The 14,370-nt window shown below is 51.7% G+C and overlaps 1 protein-coding gene across 2 annotated transcripts in view; it reads right to left on the bottom strand.

Moving 5' to 3' along the window:
* Positions 1-5,730: 5,730 nt before the first annotated feature.
* The window catches only part of MAPK4 (mitogen-activated protein kinase 4), a 50,625-nt gene continuing 41,985 nt past the window's right edge, over positions 5,731-14,370 (bottom strand). The window contains exons 4-5 of one of the 2 annotated variants that reach the window (XM_047828086.1): positions 9,157-9,379; positions 5,731-6,427 (exon numbers count right to left, since the gene is read on the bottom strand). In XM_047828086.1, the coding sequence (XP_047684042.1) occupies positions 5,731-6,427; positions 9,157-9,379 (920 nt within the window). The remainder of the gene's footprint in view (positions 6,428-9,156; positions 9,380-14,370) is intronic. The other variant, XM_047828087.1, reaches the window with a different exon arrangement.

Raw genomic sequence — 14,370 nt, 5'->3', positions numbered from 1 at the left:
ACTCTTGGGGAGTTTGGCCACACACCTTCTCTCTTGGCTGATTTGATCTGTATCTTTTCTTTTTTTCTTTAAAAAGAATTTTTTTTTTTTTACATTTATTTATTTTTGAGAGACAGAGAGAGCACAAGTGGGGAGGGGCAGAGAGAGGAGGAGACAGAATCCAAAGCAGGCTCCAGGTGCTGAGCTGTCAGCACAGAGCCCGATGCGGGGCTTGAACTCACACACCGTGAAATCATGACCTGAGCCGAAGTTGGACGCCCAACCGACTGAGCCCCCCAGGTGCCCCTTGATCTGTATCTTTTCACTGTAATAAACGATAACTGTGAGTGTGACAGCTTTTCTGAGTCCTGTGAGTCCTTCTAGGTTGGTCTTGGGGACCCTCCAACCCAGTTGTTTGAGGACTCTGTGGTGGGGAGCAGTGGTGGAGAAGTATGGGGAATGTTGACAGCAGGAAATTAATAATGAAAGGACTGGAAGTGGGCCACGGGGGGCTCGTTAGGTGGGCAACTAAGAAGGTCTCTTATTTCCACCTCAGACGTTTTACATACATGCCCCATTTATCCACCCAAACCACAAAAATCAGCGGGGTAGGTCTTCCTTCTATCTCTTAACCCCCATGGTGCCTAGCACACTGTCCTGCAATGCAGATGGCACCCTGGCCAGATCCCCTGCAGCAGATGACGTGAGTGTACCCATTGTCCAGCTGGCTGTGCGTTTCGGTGGCTAAGTGGCCACAGCCGCTCCTAGGAGAACTGCCTTTGGCTGAATGGGCTCTGCTCCTCCACCCCACCCCAATGGCCACCAGTGACTAGCTGACATGGGGGCACAAAGGTTGTCCACTTTTTCTCAAGGTGGGATTAACTCCATGTGCAATTCATGCTCCAGAGAGCTCTGTGAGGCTGGGGGGAAGCTGGTCTCTACCTGGACCATGTGTTTGCTGAGCATTCTTCCTCAGCCTTGACCTGCTTCCCATACTCCCCCTATTCCTAGGGCATCACCTCCCCCCCCCCCCCAATCACTTGCTGAAGAATCCCTGTCTCAGGGGTTGATTTGAGGGAACCAAGTCAATTTAGTGATGGCCCAATCATCATGGCTGTTGGAACCCCCACAATCATACTTTGATAAAATGCCAACGGCACTAACCAACCCAGCGTGGCTCACAATGTCCTTGTTTCTGTAAAGGAATTTCTCAGTCATTTAAAGCTCTATCTTAGGGGCGCCTGGGTGGCTTAGTCAGTTAGACGTCCAACTTCGGCTCACGTCACGATCTCACAGTTCGTGAGTTCGAGCCCTGTGTTGGGCTCTGTGCTGATAGCTCAGAGTCTAGAGCCTGCTTTGGATTCTGTCTCTTTCTCTGCCCCTCCCTTGCTCGCTCGCTCTCTTTCTCTCTCTCAAATAAACATTAAAAAAAAATTGTTAAAGCTCTTAGTTTTGGGCCCATGAATTAAAGTGGAGAAGATGTAAACCTTTTATGGTCCACTTGTTAGTAGCTCTGGGAGACAGAAGGTGAAACAATTGTTGAAAAGGAGGCTTGTGGGGCTCCTGGGTGGCTCAGTCGGTTAAGTGTCCAACCTCGGCTCAGGTCATGATCTCAGTTTGTGAGTTTGAACTCCACATCAGGCTCTGCACTGACAGTTTGGAACCTGCCTGGGATTCTCTCTCTCCCTCCTTCTACCCCCTCCCCCACTCGTTTTCTCTCTCTCTCTCTCTCTCTCTCTCTCTCTCCAAAAAAAAAAAAAAAAAAAAAAAAAAAAAGGAGGTTTGCTTTTAGCCACAAGCCTGTCATTCATATTCTTCCTCCTTCCCACAGTGGTGGCCTGTGCCTTTACTGACTCCCTTCCCTGCCCCCTCATTCCCCCAACGTTCTGTCAGCATCTCCTGAGATCATTCCTCCCACCCTCCAACTCCTTGCACTTGACTTTTTTTTGTCTCGGGATTTGCTTCTGAAGGAAATGAAGCCAGTGCCGCACCCCCCTTTCCTCACTATACGGATCAGACCCCACGCTAAGCAGCAGCTATCTGCAGGGGCAGAACATCATGTCCAACGTCAGGGTGCGGAGAACTGGAGAACCGTCTGGTGTGGAAAACTCAGTGTCAGAAGTGTTGTGCACACCATTGTAGGAGACAGGGTCAGACAATATGCAAATGAATGGATGACCAGTTGACCCTTGAGCACGGATCTTAGAGGCACTGACCCCCCAACACAGTTGAAAATCTGCATATGACTATTGTCTCCCCCAAAAGTTAACTACTGTCCAGAAGCCTCACCCATACCATAAAGTCGATGAACACACATTCTGTATTTTGTATGTATTATATACTGTATTCTTATAATAAAGTAAGCTAGAGAAAAGAAAATGTTATTAAGAAAATCATAAGGGGGCACCTGTGTGGCGCAGTCGTTTGAGCGTCCGACTTCAGCCAGGTCATGATCTCGCGGTCTGGGAGTTCGAGCCCCACGTCGGGCTCTGGGCTGATGGCTCGGAGCCTGGAGCCTGTTTCCGATTCTGTGTCTCCCTCTCTCTGCCCCTCCCCCATTCATGCTCTGTCTCTCTCTGTCCCAAAAGTAAATAAACGTTGAAAAAAAATTTTTTTAATAAAAAAAAAAAAAGAAAATCATAAGAAAGAGACAATAGATATATAGTCCTGCACTGTAAAAAATCCATATATAAGCAGACCTGTGCAGCTGAAACCCGGGTTGTTCAAGGATAAACTGCAGTTGTCTGTTTTCCTCTTAGTTTTTCTTTCCTTTGGTGCTGTTTACTGTTGGGGCTTCTCAAACCCTACTTCCCACATTCTACCAGCACCTCAAATTGGGACTCAAGGCTCATATACAATTTCAACCAGGACTCTGGCCGGGCCCCGTGTGCTCTCTTCACTCCCATCCACCCTGCAAGGAGATGGTTAGTGTCCACTGACGTTTTGGAGAGAATCCCACGACAGCCTCAATAGGGTTGCTCCTCTTGACTCAAATGCAGTTCAACAATAGAAAGTTCTTTTGATGCAAGGGCCTTTCAGGGAAGTCAAAAATCAACAGAAATAAACAAATTCTAAAAATGCTCCCTGTTGTCAGGGTGCTGTGGTGGCTCAGTCGGTTGAGCATCTGACTTGGCTCAGGTCATGATTTCATGGTTCATGGGTTCGAGCCCCACATTGGGCTCTGTGCTGACAGCTCAGAGCCAGGAGCCTGCTTCGGATTCTGTGTCTCCAGCTCTCTTTTGCCCCTCTCCCATTCGTGCTCTGTCTCCTCTCTCTCTCTGTCAAAAATAAATAAACATTAAAAAAAAAAAAAACCTCTCTATTGTCTATTTTATAGTTGTTGAATAACAAATGAGGTCAGGGCTAATGTCTGACACAGGTATGATAAAGGGGTGAAATTCAGTTGGGGGACTCTCAGGCATCTATGAAATGTGGCTTGGGCAGGTATTTTTGGGTGTTGACTCCCCCAAATCTCATGATGTTGGCACCTTTGTGACTGGACAAAAGGCTTAGCCTTGGTCAGGGGATTGCAGTTGACTCTGAGATATGGTTTGAAATCTACAGTATGGACACCAGGCCTGAGCCAGGTGATTCTGGAATCACTTCCTTGACTACCAATCTGTATAGATTCTCTGCTCCCCTCCGCTCTGACTGCAACCCCTCAAAACCTTGGCCTCGGGGATGCAGGAAGAAGCCACCCGGGCTCCAGTGAATCAACCCACTGTCCAAGACAGGATGAGATGATATATAAATGAATGAGAGAATACATAAATGAATAAAGGAATCTGTGTTCCAATAAAACTTTATTTGGCCCGTCCTGATCAAGTTTAATAGATATTTTTAAAACGAGTAGTTATAACAATTCCTCTATAATAACAATTATTATGAACTCCTGGTCAAGGTCAGCAGCTTGTTCCTTTACCAAAAAAAGTAAAGCCACTCTCTGAGGACAAATGGCACATGAGAAGTGGTGTATATTTCCTTTTCTTTCAAAAAAAAAAAAAAAACAAAAAACAGAAAGAAAGAAACCCAAACACTTTGTATTTACATTTTTTCCATTTAAAAATTGGTCAGTGTGATTAATTCTGTTTTTAAATATAAGCTTCTAACGTGTTGCAGGTTTCAATGTACAACTCCTAGTTAGCTGATAGATTTAAGGTGCTGTTGAGGTGAGGGTGAGCACAGACCAAGGCCAATGCGGGGGAGTCTTCCAGACTGGCTAGACTTCCTGTGGGTAACTTTGGGGGGCGGGTTCCTGGAGGGGAGGCAGAATACCAGTGGTGGGAATGGCAGAGCATTCCAGGGAATGGACTAGGCTTCCTCAGAGGGCTCGCTGTGCCTGCACACCATCACCCCAGGCCCCGCGTGGGAGTACACCTCCGGGTGGGCATCGTCCAGACGCATCCTGGCCTACGCTAGGAGTGGCCTGGTTGCTTTGAAGCCCTTCCTGTGTCTCGGGGTCTCTATGCTGGTGCCCGACTCCCGAGGACCTCCGCTGTTGGCACGTTGCCTTTCACGTCCTTTCTGGATTCCTTGTCCCCAAGGCCACTTGCTTTCCCTGCATTTCTTTAGGGCCTGCTCTTTGCCAAGGCTAAATGGATGATCAAAATCAAAGGCAGTATTAATGAAACATGATAGGTCCCATGTGAAATCTTCTCTCCTAACACATTCGCTCGATGGCAGGCACCTCATTGCCTTGTTTCCTCCAAATGAGCAATTCATGCCAAGAACATGAGTTTCCAGGGTAGGCTGGGAGAGGAGTTCTGTATATGTCTGCCGGTGGGTTCGGGGTATGTGGGTGGGTATGTGGCTGGAGGGATTCGTGGAACTTTCGTCTTCAAACTCACCTGTGAATGACAGCCTCTGGGAACTGGGGCTGTGACCTTGCATCCGTGCGTGTGTCAGGAAAGTGCATAGGGAGTTCTGGAGGAGGTGTGAGCACAGGCATGGAAGATGAGTTCTCGTACCTACAGACCCCAAACTGGTCTGATCTGAAACAAGGTTTTTAGATCACACAGGGGTGAGGCAAATACAGGGGCGTGGCAGATGGGAATATTTAAGTCCTCGAGGAACCAGAAAATATATGGTTGGTGACTAGGGTAAAACTGGCTCAGTTTCCAATTTTGGAATATAAGAAACATTGCTCTGAATGAACGTTCGAATAGGTCAGATGGTAATGGGCAGGGAAGAAACATCTTGGACTAAGTTTTCTGATTGGAAAGCCAGAGGGAACCCCAGCCGAGGAAGACAGTGGCCTAGGCTTCAAGGCTTGAAGACTGGGCTTCGAGGCTTGCCCTGACACAGACTAGGCCCTAATCATAACCACATCACTGGGTGTCTCTGGGCCTCACTGTCCTTCATCTGTTAGGCCAGATCATTTCAACACTCCTCGGCAGCAACATTCCTCGGAACCCAGCCAGGTGGTAGGGCTTGTCGACTGCCCTTTAAGACACCTTTCTTCCCCACACACCGCCACTTATAAAACGAAGGGCCCCCTCTTTGCTGGGAAAGTGATCAACCCCCAAACTAGGCTCCTGTTCAAACCTGCTCCCAGAGGTTAAAGGCTGGTTATTAAGGCAGTTTAAGAAATGGACATTCTTCTCCCTCCTCGGATCCTTCCTGTGTTCTGCTAACCCCAAGGCAGCAGAGAGGGTTGGAAGGGGCAGTGGAGGTGCCAGGGAGGCACCCCTTCCTGCCAAGCCCGGCTTCCCGGGGGGGCCTCCTCTAGGGGGCCTGGAGCTCCTTTCCCCCTCACCACCTTTCTTTGGAGAAGGCCTCTGTCTGCACAAGATCGCCAGGGTGCTCAGAGATGCACCCACCATTGAGGTCACCCAGTTTATTGTCTGGCAGGTCCTCCGGGTTGGTGCAGAGCTTCAGGGCGCGGGAGATGAACACGTCCAGGTCGAACTGGGGGCTCCCGCCCCCGTCGATGGGTGCGGGGTGGCCCGGTGGAGAGGCAGACAGGCGGCGCTCGGGGCTGTCGGGGGGTGGGCTGGCGCGCTCGGGGCCCACCTGCGTGCTCTTGACCCACTGCGCGATCTCCAGGAAGAGGCTGGCCGGCTCGTCTTCGCGTGGCCCGGCGTCTGCGGCCACCGCGGCACTGGGGGGCGCCCCGGCCGCCTGCTTCCAGTGCGACAGGTCCAGAATGAGCTTGGGCTCTGAGTAGTGGTGCGGCTTGTTGTCGCGCCACAGCAGCTTATCCAGGTAGGACGGCGAGCCCACTTTGTAGTCGCAGGAGCGGCCGCAGTCGGCCTCGAAGGCGCGCTCCATGGACGAGTGCGAGCGCTCCAGAAAGCGCTCGGAGCTGCTCTGCGAGTCCTTGCGCGGATCCACCTGCACGTCCTCAGCCAGCGGCGCGGAGCCCGCGCGCGGGTCGCGCTGTACCTCGCTGGCGTCCTGACACCTGTCCGGCCTCCACTCCAGGTCCGATGACAGGCTCACAGGGTACCTGCAAAGGTTCAGACGGACAGAATGGTGATTGTCCAACCTCGGGTGAGTTGGCTTCCTGGAGGGAGCCAGCCCCCTCATCCCGGTCTGCCACCCACAGGCGGCCTTTCCATTCCTTCCCTGTCCCTCGAGTCTTGTGACCCCCACCTCCCGAGGTAGGAAAGTGATGGGACAAGGTAATGGTGAGCCTCCAGGGTTCAGGTGGAGGGGCTGATTGTTTGGCTTAACCCTTGTATTCTTCCGTATACATTCAATACCCTACAGGTATTTCTGGAGCACCTTACCACCTGCCAGGCACTGGCACTGCCAGACACAGCAGTGAACAAAACAAGAAATTCCCCGTCCTCATGGAATCTATTTGCAAGTGCATCCACCTGTGCGGTGCTCCTCACATGCTGACAGATGCACACAGGTGCACACAGATCACCTGGGGACCTTATTAAATTGCAGCTCTTGATTCAGTAGCTCTGAGGCGGGGCCTGAGAGTCTGTGGTTCTAATAAGCTCCCAGGTGATGCTGATGCTGCTGGTCCAGGGACCACACTTTGAGTAGCAGGGCCCTCATGAGTGCTTCTCAGCCCCGGCTCAGATTAGAATCACCCCACACCCCCATTTCCGACTCAGTAAGTCTAGCGGGGGGGGGGGGGGGCATCAGCATGGTTTTAACATGTCCCCAGGCGATTCTGAGGTACAGCCAGGACTAAGAACTCTAGCCCCAGTGGATCTGGTTGGATGCCCCACAGCACCCTGCATCCGTGCAGTGCAGATGGGATCTGTGGAAAGCTCATAGACACCCTCAGGAGAGGTCAAAGGTCTTGGAATACTGCCTTCTGTCAACTGCCCTGCAGCCACGGAGAGCGAGCAAAGTCAGCTGGCCGAGAGCAAAAGAAGGGCAGTGTGCAGGCCGGGCCCTCTCCTTCCCCTGCCAGGTACTCCATGCAGAACAATGTGGAGGGAGAGAGCGCAGAGGAGGCAGCGGCCAGCTGCTCACGGTACAGGATGCCCAGTGCTCAAACCCAACGCACTGAGGATGGGCAGATTTGGCCGCGAAGGGGCAGACGCATGGCAGCAGTCCACACGATGTGGTTTGTGAGGCACAGGAAGGCTCCGGTACGGCCCGCCCGCCCTCCCAGCAACGCCATTAGGGCAGGAGTCGCTCCCAGAGGTGAACACAACACTGCCTCCTCGCACAAGGGGCCTGGAAATTGCAGAGATCTCTAGGAGGAAGAGCTTGTGAAGACCCTTATCCTTGGCTGCTACACACCAGGGGCCAAACCTTGGTTCTCTGAAGCCTTCACGGCGACTCTGTGGAGTTGGTATTATCACCCTGCCTTACAGATGAGGACGCTGGTGTTTAAAGGTTAAGCCATCTGCACAAAGCAGGAGGGCCTGCAGGAAGGAGTCTGCCATTGATTGGCGCCTCTCCGTCAGGCGGGTGTTAGGGGCAAGTTAGGAGCAGAAGTGTGTCAGGTCTAGAAATGGTCCGAGTTGGTGGGCAGTGGCCAGAGAAACCCTGCAGCACAGCCATGAGAAGCATGGGATGCGCCCCTCTGGGCCCTCACAGGCTGTGGAGTGGAGGGGGAGGGGCTGAGGGACCACAGTCAAGGGCGGGACTAGCATGGGGGGTAGCGGTCGGAAGAGTCTTCATTAATCTCTATTTGCTGGCAACTCTTGATAACAACAATCCACGACAACAAACCAACAAACCTGTCCCAAAATAGCAACATTGCCCTGGCCCTCCCTCGGTGCCTCCTTAACCTGAAACCGATCATCTGTCAAATGACAGAAAAGGAAAACTAGCTCATCTGTCACTTATGTAACTAGCTGTCACATTCCCACAGCAGCGGGGCTCCCACTTAGGGCCCCTCGGAGTCCTAGCTACTAAGCAAGCCCTCGACTTCTATTTCTAAACTGAGCAGCTCTCGGCTCTCCCTCCCAGGATTACCAGATGGTGATGCCCCAATGTTTAGCTGCCTGAGCCCACGTCAGAACAGGAAGGGACCTAACAAACCATAACATGCCTGCACAGAGATTGTTAAAAATGTGTGTGTTCTACCCTCCTCTGAATCACTCACTGGTGGTGACTTCCAGGCACACGATGTTGGGGAGGATTCTGAGGGCGAGCCCAATTTGGCAGGAAGGAGTCCTGTGATGGCTCAGCAGTGTTGACCCAGAGGCAGACCAAGGAGGCCCCACACGAGGTAGCTATTAGCTGTGTGGCAAGACGTTCATCTCTAACCTCTCTGGGCTGTCACTTCATCATATGTCAGTGGGCACTAATAATAATGGCACGTCCCTTCATGGCATTGTCAGGAGGTGCAAATAATGTGAGCCACGCGAAAGTGTTGTGTAGTAGTAAGTTTTCCATGGTTGCCCTGCCGTGCACTGGTGCAGCCTACTTTGCTAGGGCAGATTCCCATTCCGCTAGAAGTGAGCTCCAGTGATGGGTGCTCCTTAAATGCTTGCAGAACACTGTATGGAGCCCTGTGTCCAGTATACCCGGGGGGGGGGGGGGGGAAGGGGTGGAGGTTGTATTGCACCAAGGAAGGTCCCAGACCCACACATGCTCATCTACTGGGAACACCTGGGGACAGGAGAGAAGGGCAGGAGGCTAAGTTGGAGAAAGCACCCGTGGGCTCTAGAGCTTGGGAGACAGAGGGAAAGGTCATGGCGCATCATGGGGGCCAAACCGAAATGGGAGTATAAGAGCGTGGATTCTAGACTTCAGGGCTGGAGGCCTCTGGAACTGCACCTGTCCCAGTTGGAGAGCTGGCTCTGGTTGGCGGCCATCAGCAGGATGTCGTCGATCTCATCTTCGATGCGGAAGGGGTGCTGTGAGGTGGGCTCGTCCTCGGGGCACGAGTATGGGCTCATGTAGGGATGCTGCAGCCCCATCTCTGCTGTTAGGCGATCCATGGGGTTAAAGGTCAGGATCTTCTCTAGAAAGTCAATGGCTGTGGGGAGCAAAACAGGACACGAAGGTCACTCATTGCCCTGCCCGCAGAGAATGCGACTCTTCTCTGACATTTGTTTTGTACTTTCCCCTTTGTAAAAAGGTTTTTAGCCATTTTCTTTCTTGTGATCCTCACCACGATCCAGTGACAAATTCAGAGCAGAGACTGATTTTTGACTTCACAAATGAATCAACAGAGGCCCAGAGGGGTAAAGTGACTTCCTAAAGTCACTGCTGGTTAGAGAAGGCCTGGGGCGAGAACTCTGCCTTAGGGTGGATTTCTCCAGAGACAGGGGTGGGGATGTAGGTAGTTCAGTGGTAGTGATCCCGGAAGCCCTGGTAGGGGAGTGGGAAAGAAGCCCCGACAAGGTGTGCCCTTGAGCAGGTTCCTCCTGTGGTCACCTGGGGCTCGGTTCCCCTGTGGGAGGGATCCTCTAGGAGACAGCGTGGGACACACTTCAGAGGTGGTTCCACTTGTGGTGTCGGGGGGAGCTGAGGTATCTCTACGCCCACTCCCATGTGGTGGGGATTGCATGCTGCTGGAGTGGACAGAGGAGCCTGTGGCTCCCAGGTGCCAGCAGTGACAAGCCTCCACTGAGAAAGGTCACTGAGAAAGTGTGGCAGGTGGGACAGGACCAGGGCTCCTGAGTCTAGTCCTTCTATGACATATTGCCCCTGGAGGTTTGACAAACAAGGGCAGGCAGGCTTGATATGAAAAATATTTAGCCACCAGGCTGCAGCCCTTCTGGGGACTAGGGACTAGATCAAGGGGAGATCCGAGGCAGCTGGAACCTGGATAGGCAGGGACACTCAGAAGCCTTGGGGAGTGGCTCGTTGCCAAACAGCATGAAAGTACATCGAGATACCGGCCGCCAGTCGGGGGTGTGTGTGTGTGTGTGTGTGTGTGTGGGTGTGCACCGGCCAAGCATCAGCTCTGCACTCAGGTACTGGTGTCCTTTCTCCCAAGCGGGGGTGGGGCCAGCCATGTGCCCTGTGGGCTCTGCTCTGGGTTATCTCAGGGCAAGGTCTACCTCTCTGGAGGTTTGCATTACCTCTGGGTGCTGGAGGCCCCACTTAAATCATGACTTGGCTAATCGTGTTACCGCCCTCGCGGTAAGGGAGAAATGCAGCTGAGCTCAAGGACCTCAGCCAGCACCACGACCCTGCCCCTCACTCCAGCCCTGGGTCTCTTTGCAGGAAGATTCACCAATGATTCAGGAAACTGACGGATTCAGAAGGTCACTGGCTTCCCAGGAGGACACGGCACTTCTTTGTAACCCTAGACGGAAAGATCTGTAATGCAACAGCAACCCTGATCACCGCCAAGTGCTCTGGGGTTCAGGGCGTGCTTCTGGGTCGGGGCTGCCAGACCTGAGAGAGCGTCACAGATTCTGGGAAGAATTGGGCACCGCAGCGCACAGCCCCGCTCTGGTACTGCCTGGCTCCAGGCGGGGCAAGTCTCTCCCTCTTGGGGCCGCCTCCCTCTCTGGGCCCGACCTATTACTCTGGACCTTCTGACAAGGAGAGGAGAGAGTTGAAGCTCTAACCAGAGGCAGGCTTCATCACCATCACCACTGTTACTGATAAGCACCCAGGAAACCCTGAAGCTGGAAAGGGCCACTCCACGGACTCTACGAAGAATCAGTCTCCTCTTTCCTCCCTGATAGCTCGTCTTCTAGCATGCACCCACACACTTCTGGAAGCCCAAATATTAGAGCCTCCTTATATCTCACCCAAAGCTGCCCCCCTTTAACCTCCGCCCCTAAGCCTAGCTCTGCCCTCTGTGGTTCCCATGTGTTGGCATGTTCTCTCTTCCCCATGATTGGTTCCCTCACAATTCAAGGCAGCAGCAGCCGGGTCCTGTGCAAGCCCCCCCACTCCACCTGGCACACGCTGGCCCACATCTCCCAGCATCCCCTGCAGTTTGATGTGGTTGTGTGATGGGGGCCTTTGGGGGCGTGGAAGTGACGTGTATACCCCACTTTCAGGCCACATGCATAAAGATCTCTTGCAAGAGCCTCTGTTCTCTCTTCCCCTGGCTTCGACCAAAAGTGGGTGTCCAGGGGGACCTTGAAAGCTGCGTGTTAAAGATGGCGACACCTTTCTGACAGCCTGGGTCCTGGGCAGAGCCCCAGGCTCCCCCACTCTGTCCGGACTTGAGATGAGCCATGCATACACTGCTAGCAGGATCACTTGGGAGGTTCCAGGTTTATCTGCCACAGTGTTAGTTTTGCCTCAGCATAGAAACCCTACCCACCCCCCCCCCCAACTTCTCTCCTCTGGGCTCAATCTCCCCACATGTTTTGAAGGCATTTCTAATATGAGACTTCTGTACAATTTTGTCACATTCCTGTAGCCCAGTAGACTCCAAACTGGACTTCCCAGAGCCCCAGGGGTTCCAGAAGGATTCTCAGGGGCAGCTCTGGAGACTGAGAGGCAGGTCAGCAGGGCCCTGAGGTCCCCAATTCTGCTTCAGCCAGAGCACTCCTTTAACTTGTTTTGATATTAGATTTCTTCACATTTGTCACTTATGATATACTTTTTTATTTAAAAATTTTTTTTCAATGTTTATTTTTTAGAGAGAGACAAAGTGAGCAGGGAAGGTACAGAGAGAGAGGAAGATGCAGAATCTGAAGCAGGCTCCAGGCTCGGAGCTGTCAGCATAGAGCCTGATGCGGGGCTGATGCGGGGCTCAAACTCACAAACCATGAAATCGTGACCTGAGCTGAAGTCAGATGCTTAAACTGCCTGAGCCACCCAGGCACCTCTATGACATAATTACTTCTTATAGTAAATGGAGCTCAAAACTGATGCCCCGATACAGTCTCAGGGACTGTCTCCCTTGTCCCACGCCTGTGGCTAGATGGCTGTGTCAGATGCTGAGGGACAGAGTCACCTAGACTGTCCTTTGAGCCTCTGGGGGCTACAGCCAGAGAGATACCCCTGCTTCTTCCCAGGCCTGCGGGGCCTCAAATGTACAGGAGAGGGAGTGACTGCGGGTCACCAAGTGCTCTTCGGGGCAGGGGGGCCTGACATCCTTTCTCTTGCTGGTATTTCGTATCAGTGACATCTCTTCCTAAAGCCAGAGATCAGTTGGAGACCTCTTCACGGCCAGAGGCAGGCAAGAGAATTTTGTTTGGAGTTGAGTTTTGGCACGTTGGGAGGGTGGGGCCAGCCTAGCTTTAGTGCACACCTGTTTGGCTACAGGATCGAGTCCAAACTCCTCAGCCTCTCAGTCCTTCTCACCTCTCCAGCTTTACTTCCTACCGCCGGGTCTGTGACTCGTCCAGCCGATGTGAGCCCTTACCACGTCCCTTTGTCCAGCTTCTCTGTCCCTCTCGGTGCGCGGCGGCTCCCTTCCTCTCCCCAAATACCCGGGGCTCCCGCTGGCCCCTTCGGATGTGTTCCTTAGTCTTTGTTCTCATCTCTGGCAGGTGTTCCTGGTTTTCCCAGAGAGACCACCTCTTGTGTCTCTGAACTCCCATCCCTAGCACTCTGGTGGCTTAATAAACGTCAGTGGATGCTGCTGATGACAGTGACAGCGAGGAGCTTTATCTCTCCAGGACCAACTCTGATTTTGACAAGACAAAGCCCACCACTCTGAGAGCCAAGTCCCCAAGGGGCTGCTATGTGTGTGGACATGGGGGACACGTCCTGATCCAGAATTCCCGAGAGGTAAACGCACCTCTTGTCTTGTGGTGGGATTTCTACAGGGGCCTAGGACTCAAAGTAAATATACATGGGCTGAGTCTTAGTTTGTGGTGAATCAAATGATCCCTCTTCTCCTTTAATGAAGGGAAAACTGAGGCAGCTTATGATTGAATGGGGATCATGGCCAAGGACATTTCTGAAAGACATTGTTAGTGCTTTCCTGATGGTCTAATTTGTAATAAGGACACAAAGTGGCACAGAATAAATATCCATTTTATAGCCTCCACTGCAGCAAGGTAGGGCTGTGGGACTAAGTTCTGGCCAACGAAACAAGAGTGACGGTGAGGTGTACAAATTCTGGCCCACGACCTTAAGGGCAAGGGGACCCGCCCTCCTTCCCTACTTCCCTCCAGGTGGTAAGAGGGCAGAATAATAAGATAGAAGGCGCTTAGGCCCCTGGGTGACTTTGTATAGCAGGCTCAGCATGTTGGGCCTGGACTGTTTGCTTTTAGATTATTATATAAGAGAGAAATAAACTTCGTAACTTCCTTTTACTTTTCTTTTCTTTAAATATTTAATTTTAAGTAATCTCTATACCCATGTGGGGCTCGAACTCACAACCGGGAGATCAGGAGTTGCACACTCCACTGACTGAGCCAGCCAGATACCCCTTAACTTCGTTTTTCTTAAAAAAGAAATGAATCTTATTTAAATCATTAAGAATTTGGGTCTCTCTTACAATTGGCTGAACCTGTATCCTACCTAATAGAAGGGTCTCCTAAGGAAGCCTCTAGCAAGTATGAGGCCTGGTGATAATGTTAACATTTAAGTTGATGAGTAACTATCCTATGCCCAGGGCTTTACAAATTCTATTTTACTTACTCATCATGATGACCCTATGTGATGCATATCACTATACCCATTCTATAGTTAAGGAAACTGAGATGCAGAGAAGTTAAGAAACTTGCTCAAGGCCAAACAGCTACTCACTGATGGAATTGGGAATTGAGTCTGGGTCTGGGTCTCAAGCTCATAAAACTCACATTCTCTAAGAATGAAATCCTGCCATTTGCAACAACGTGGATGGAACTGGAGGGTATCATGCTAAGTGAAATAAGTCAGACAAAGACAGATATCCTATATTTTCACTCATACGTGGAACTTGAGAAACTTAACAAGATCATGGGGGAAGAGAAGGGGAAAACATAGTTTCAAACAGAGAGGGAGGCAAATCATAAGAGATTCTTAAATATACAGAACAAACTCAGGGTTGATGAGTGAGGGGAGGGGTGTGGGGGAGAGGGGAAATGGGTGGTGGGCACTGAGGAGGGCACTTGCTGG

Source organism: Prionailurus viverrinus, chromosome D3 (genome assembly GCF_022837055.1).
Source record: "Prionailurus viverrinus isolate Anna chromosome D3, UM_Priviv_1.0, whole genome shotgun sequence".
Taxonomy (NCBI): domain Eukaryota; kingdom Metazoa; phylum Chordata; class Mammalia; order Carnivora; family Felidae; genus Prionailurus; species Prionailurus viverrinus.
This window is presented reverse-complemented; position numbering and strand designations above follow the sequence as displayed.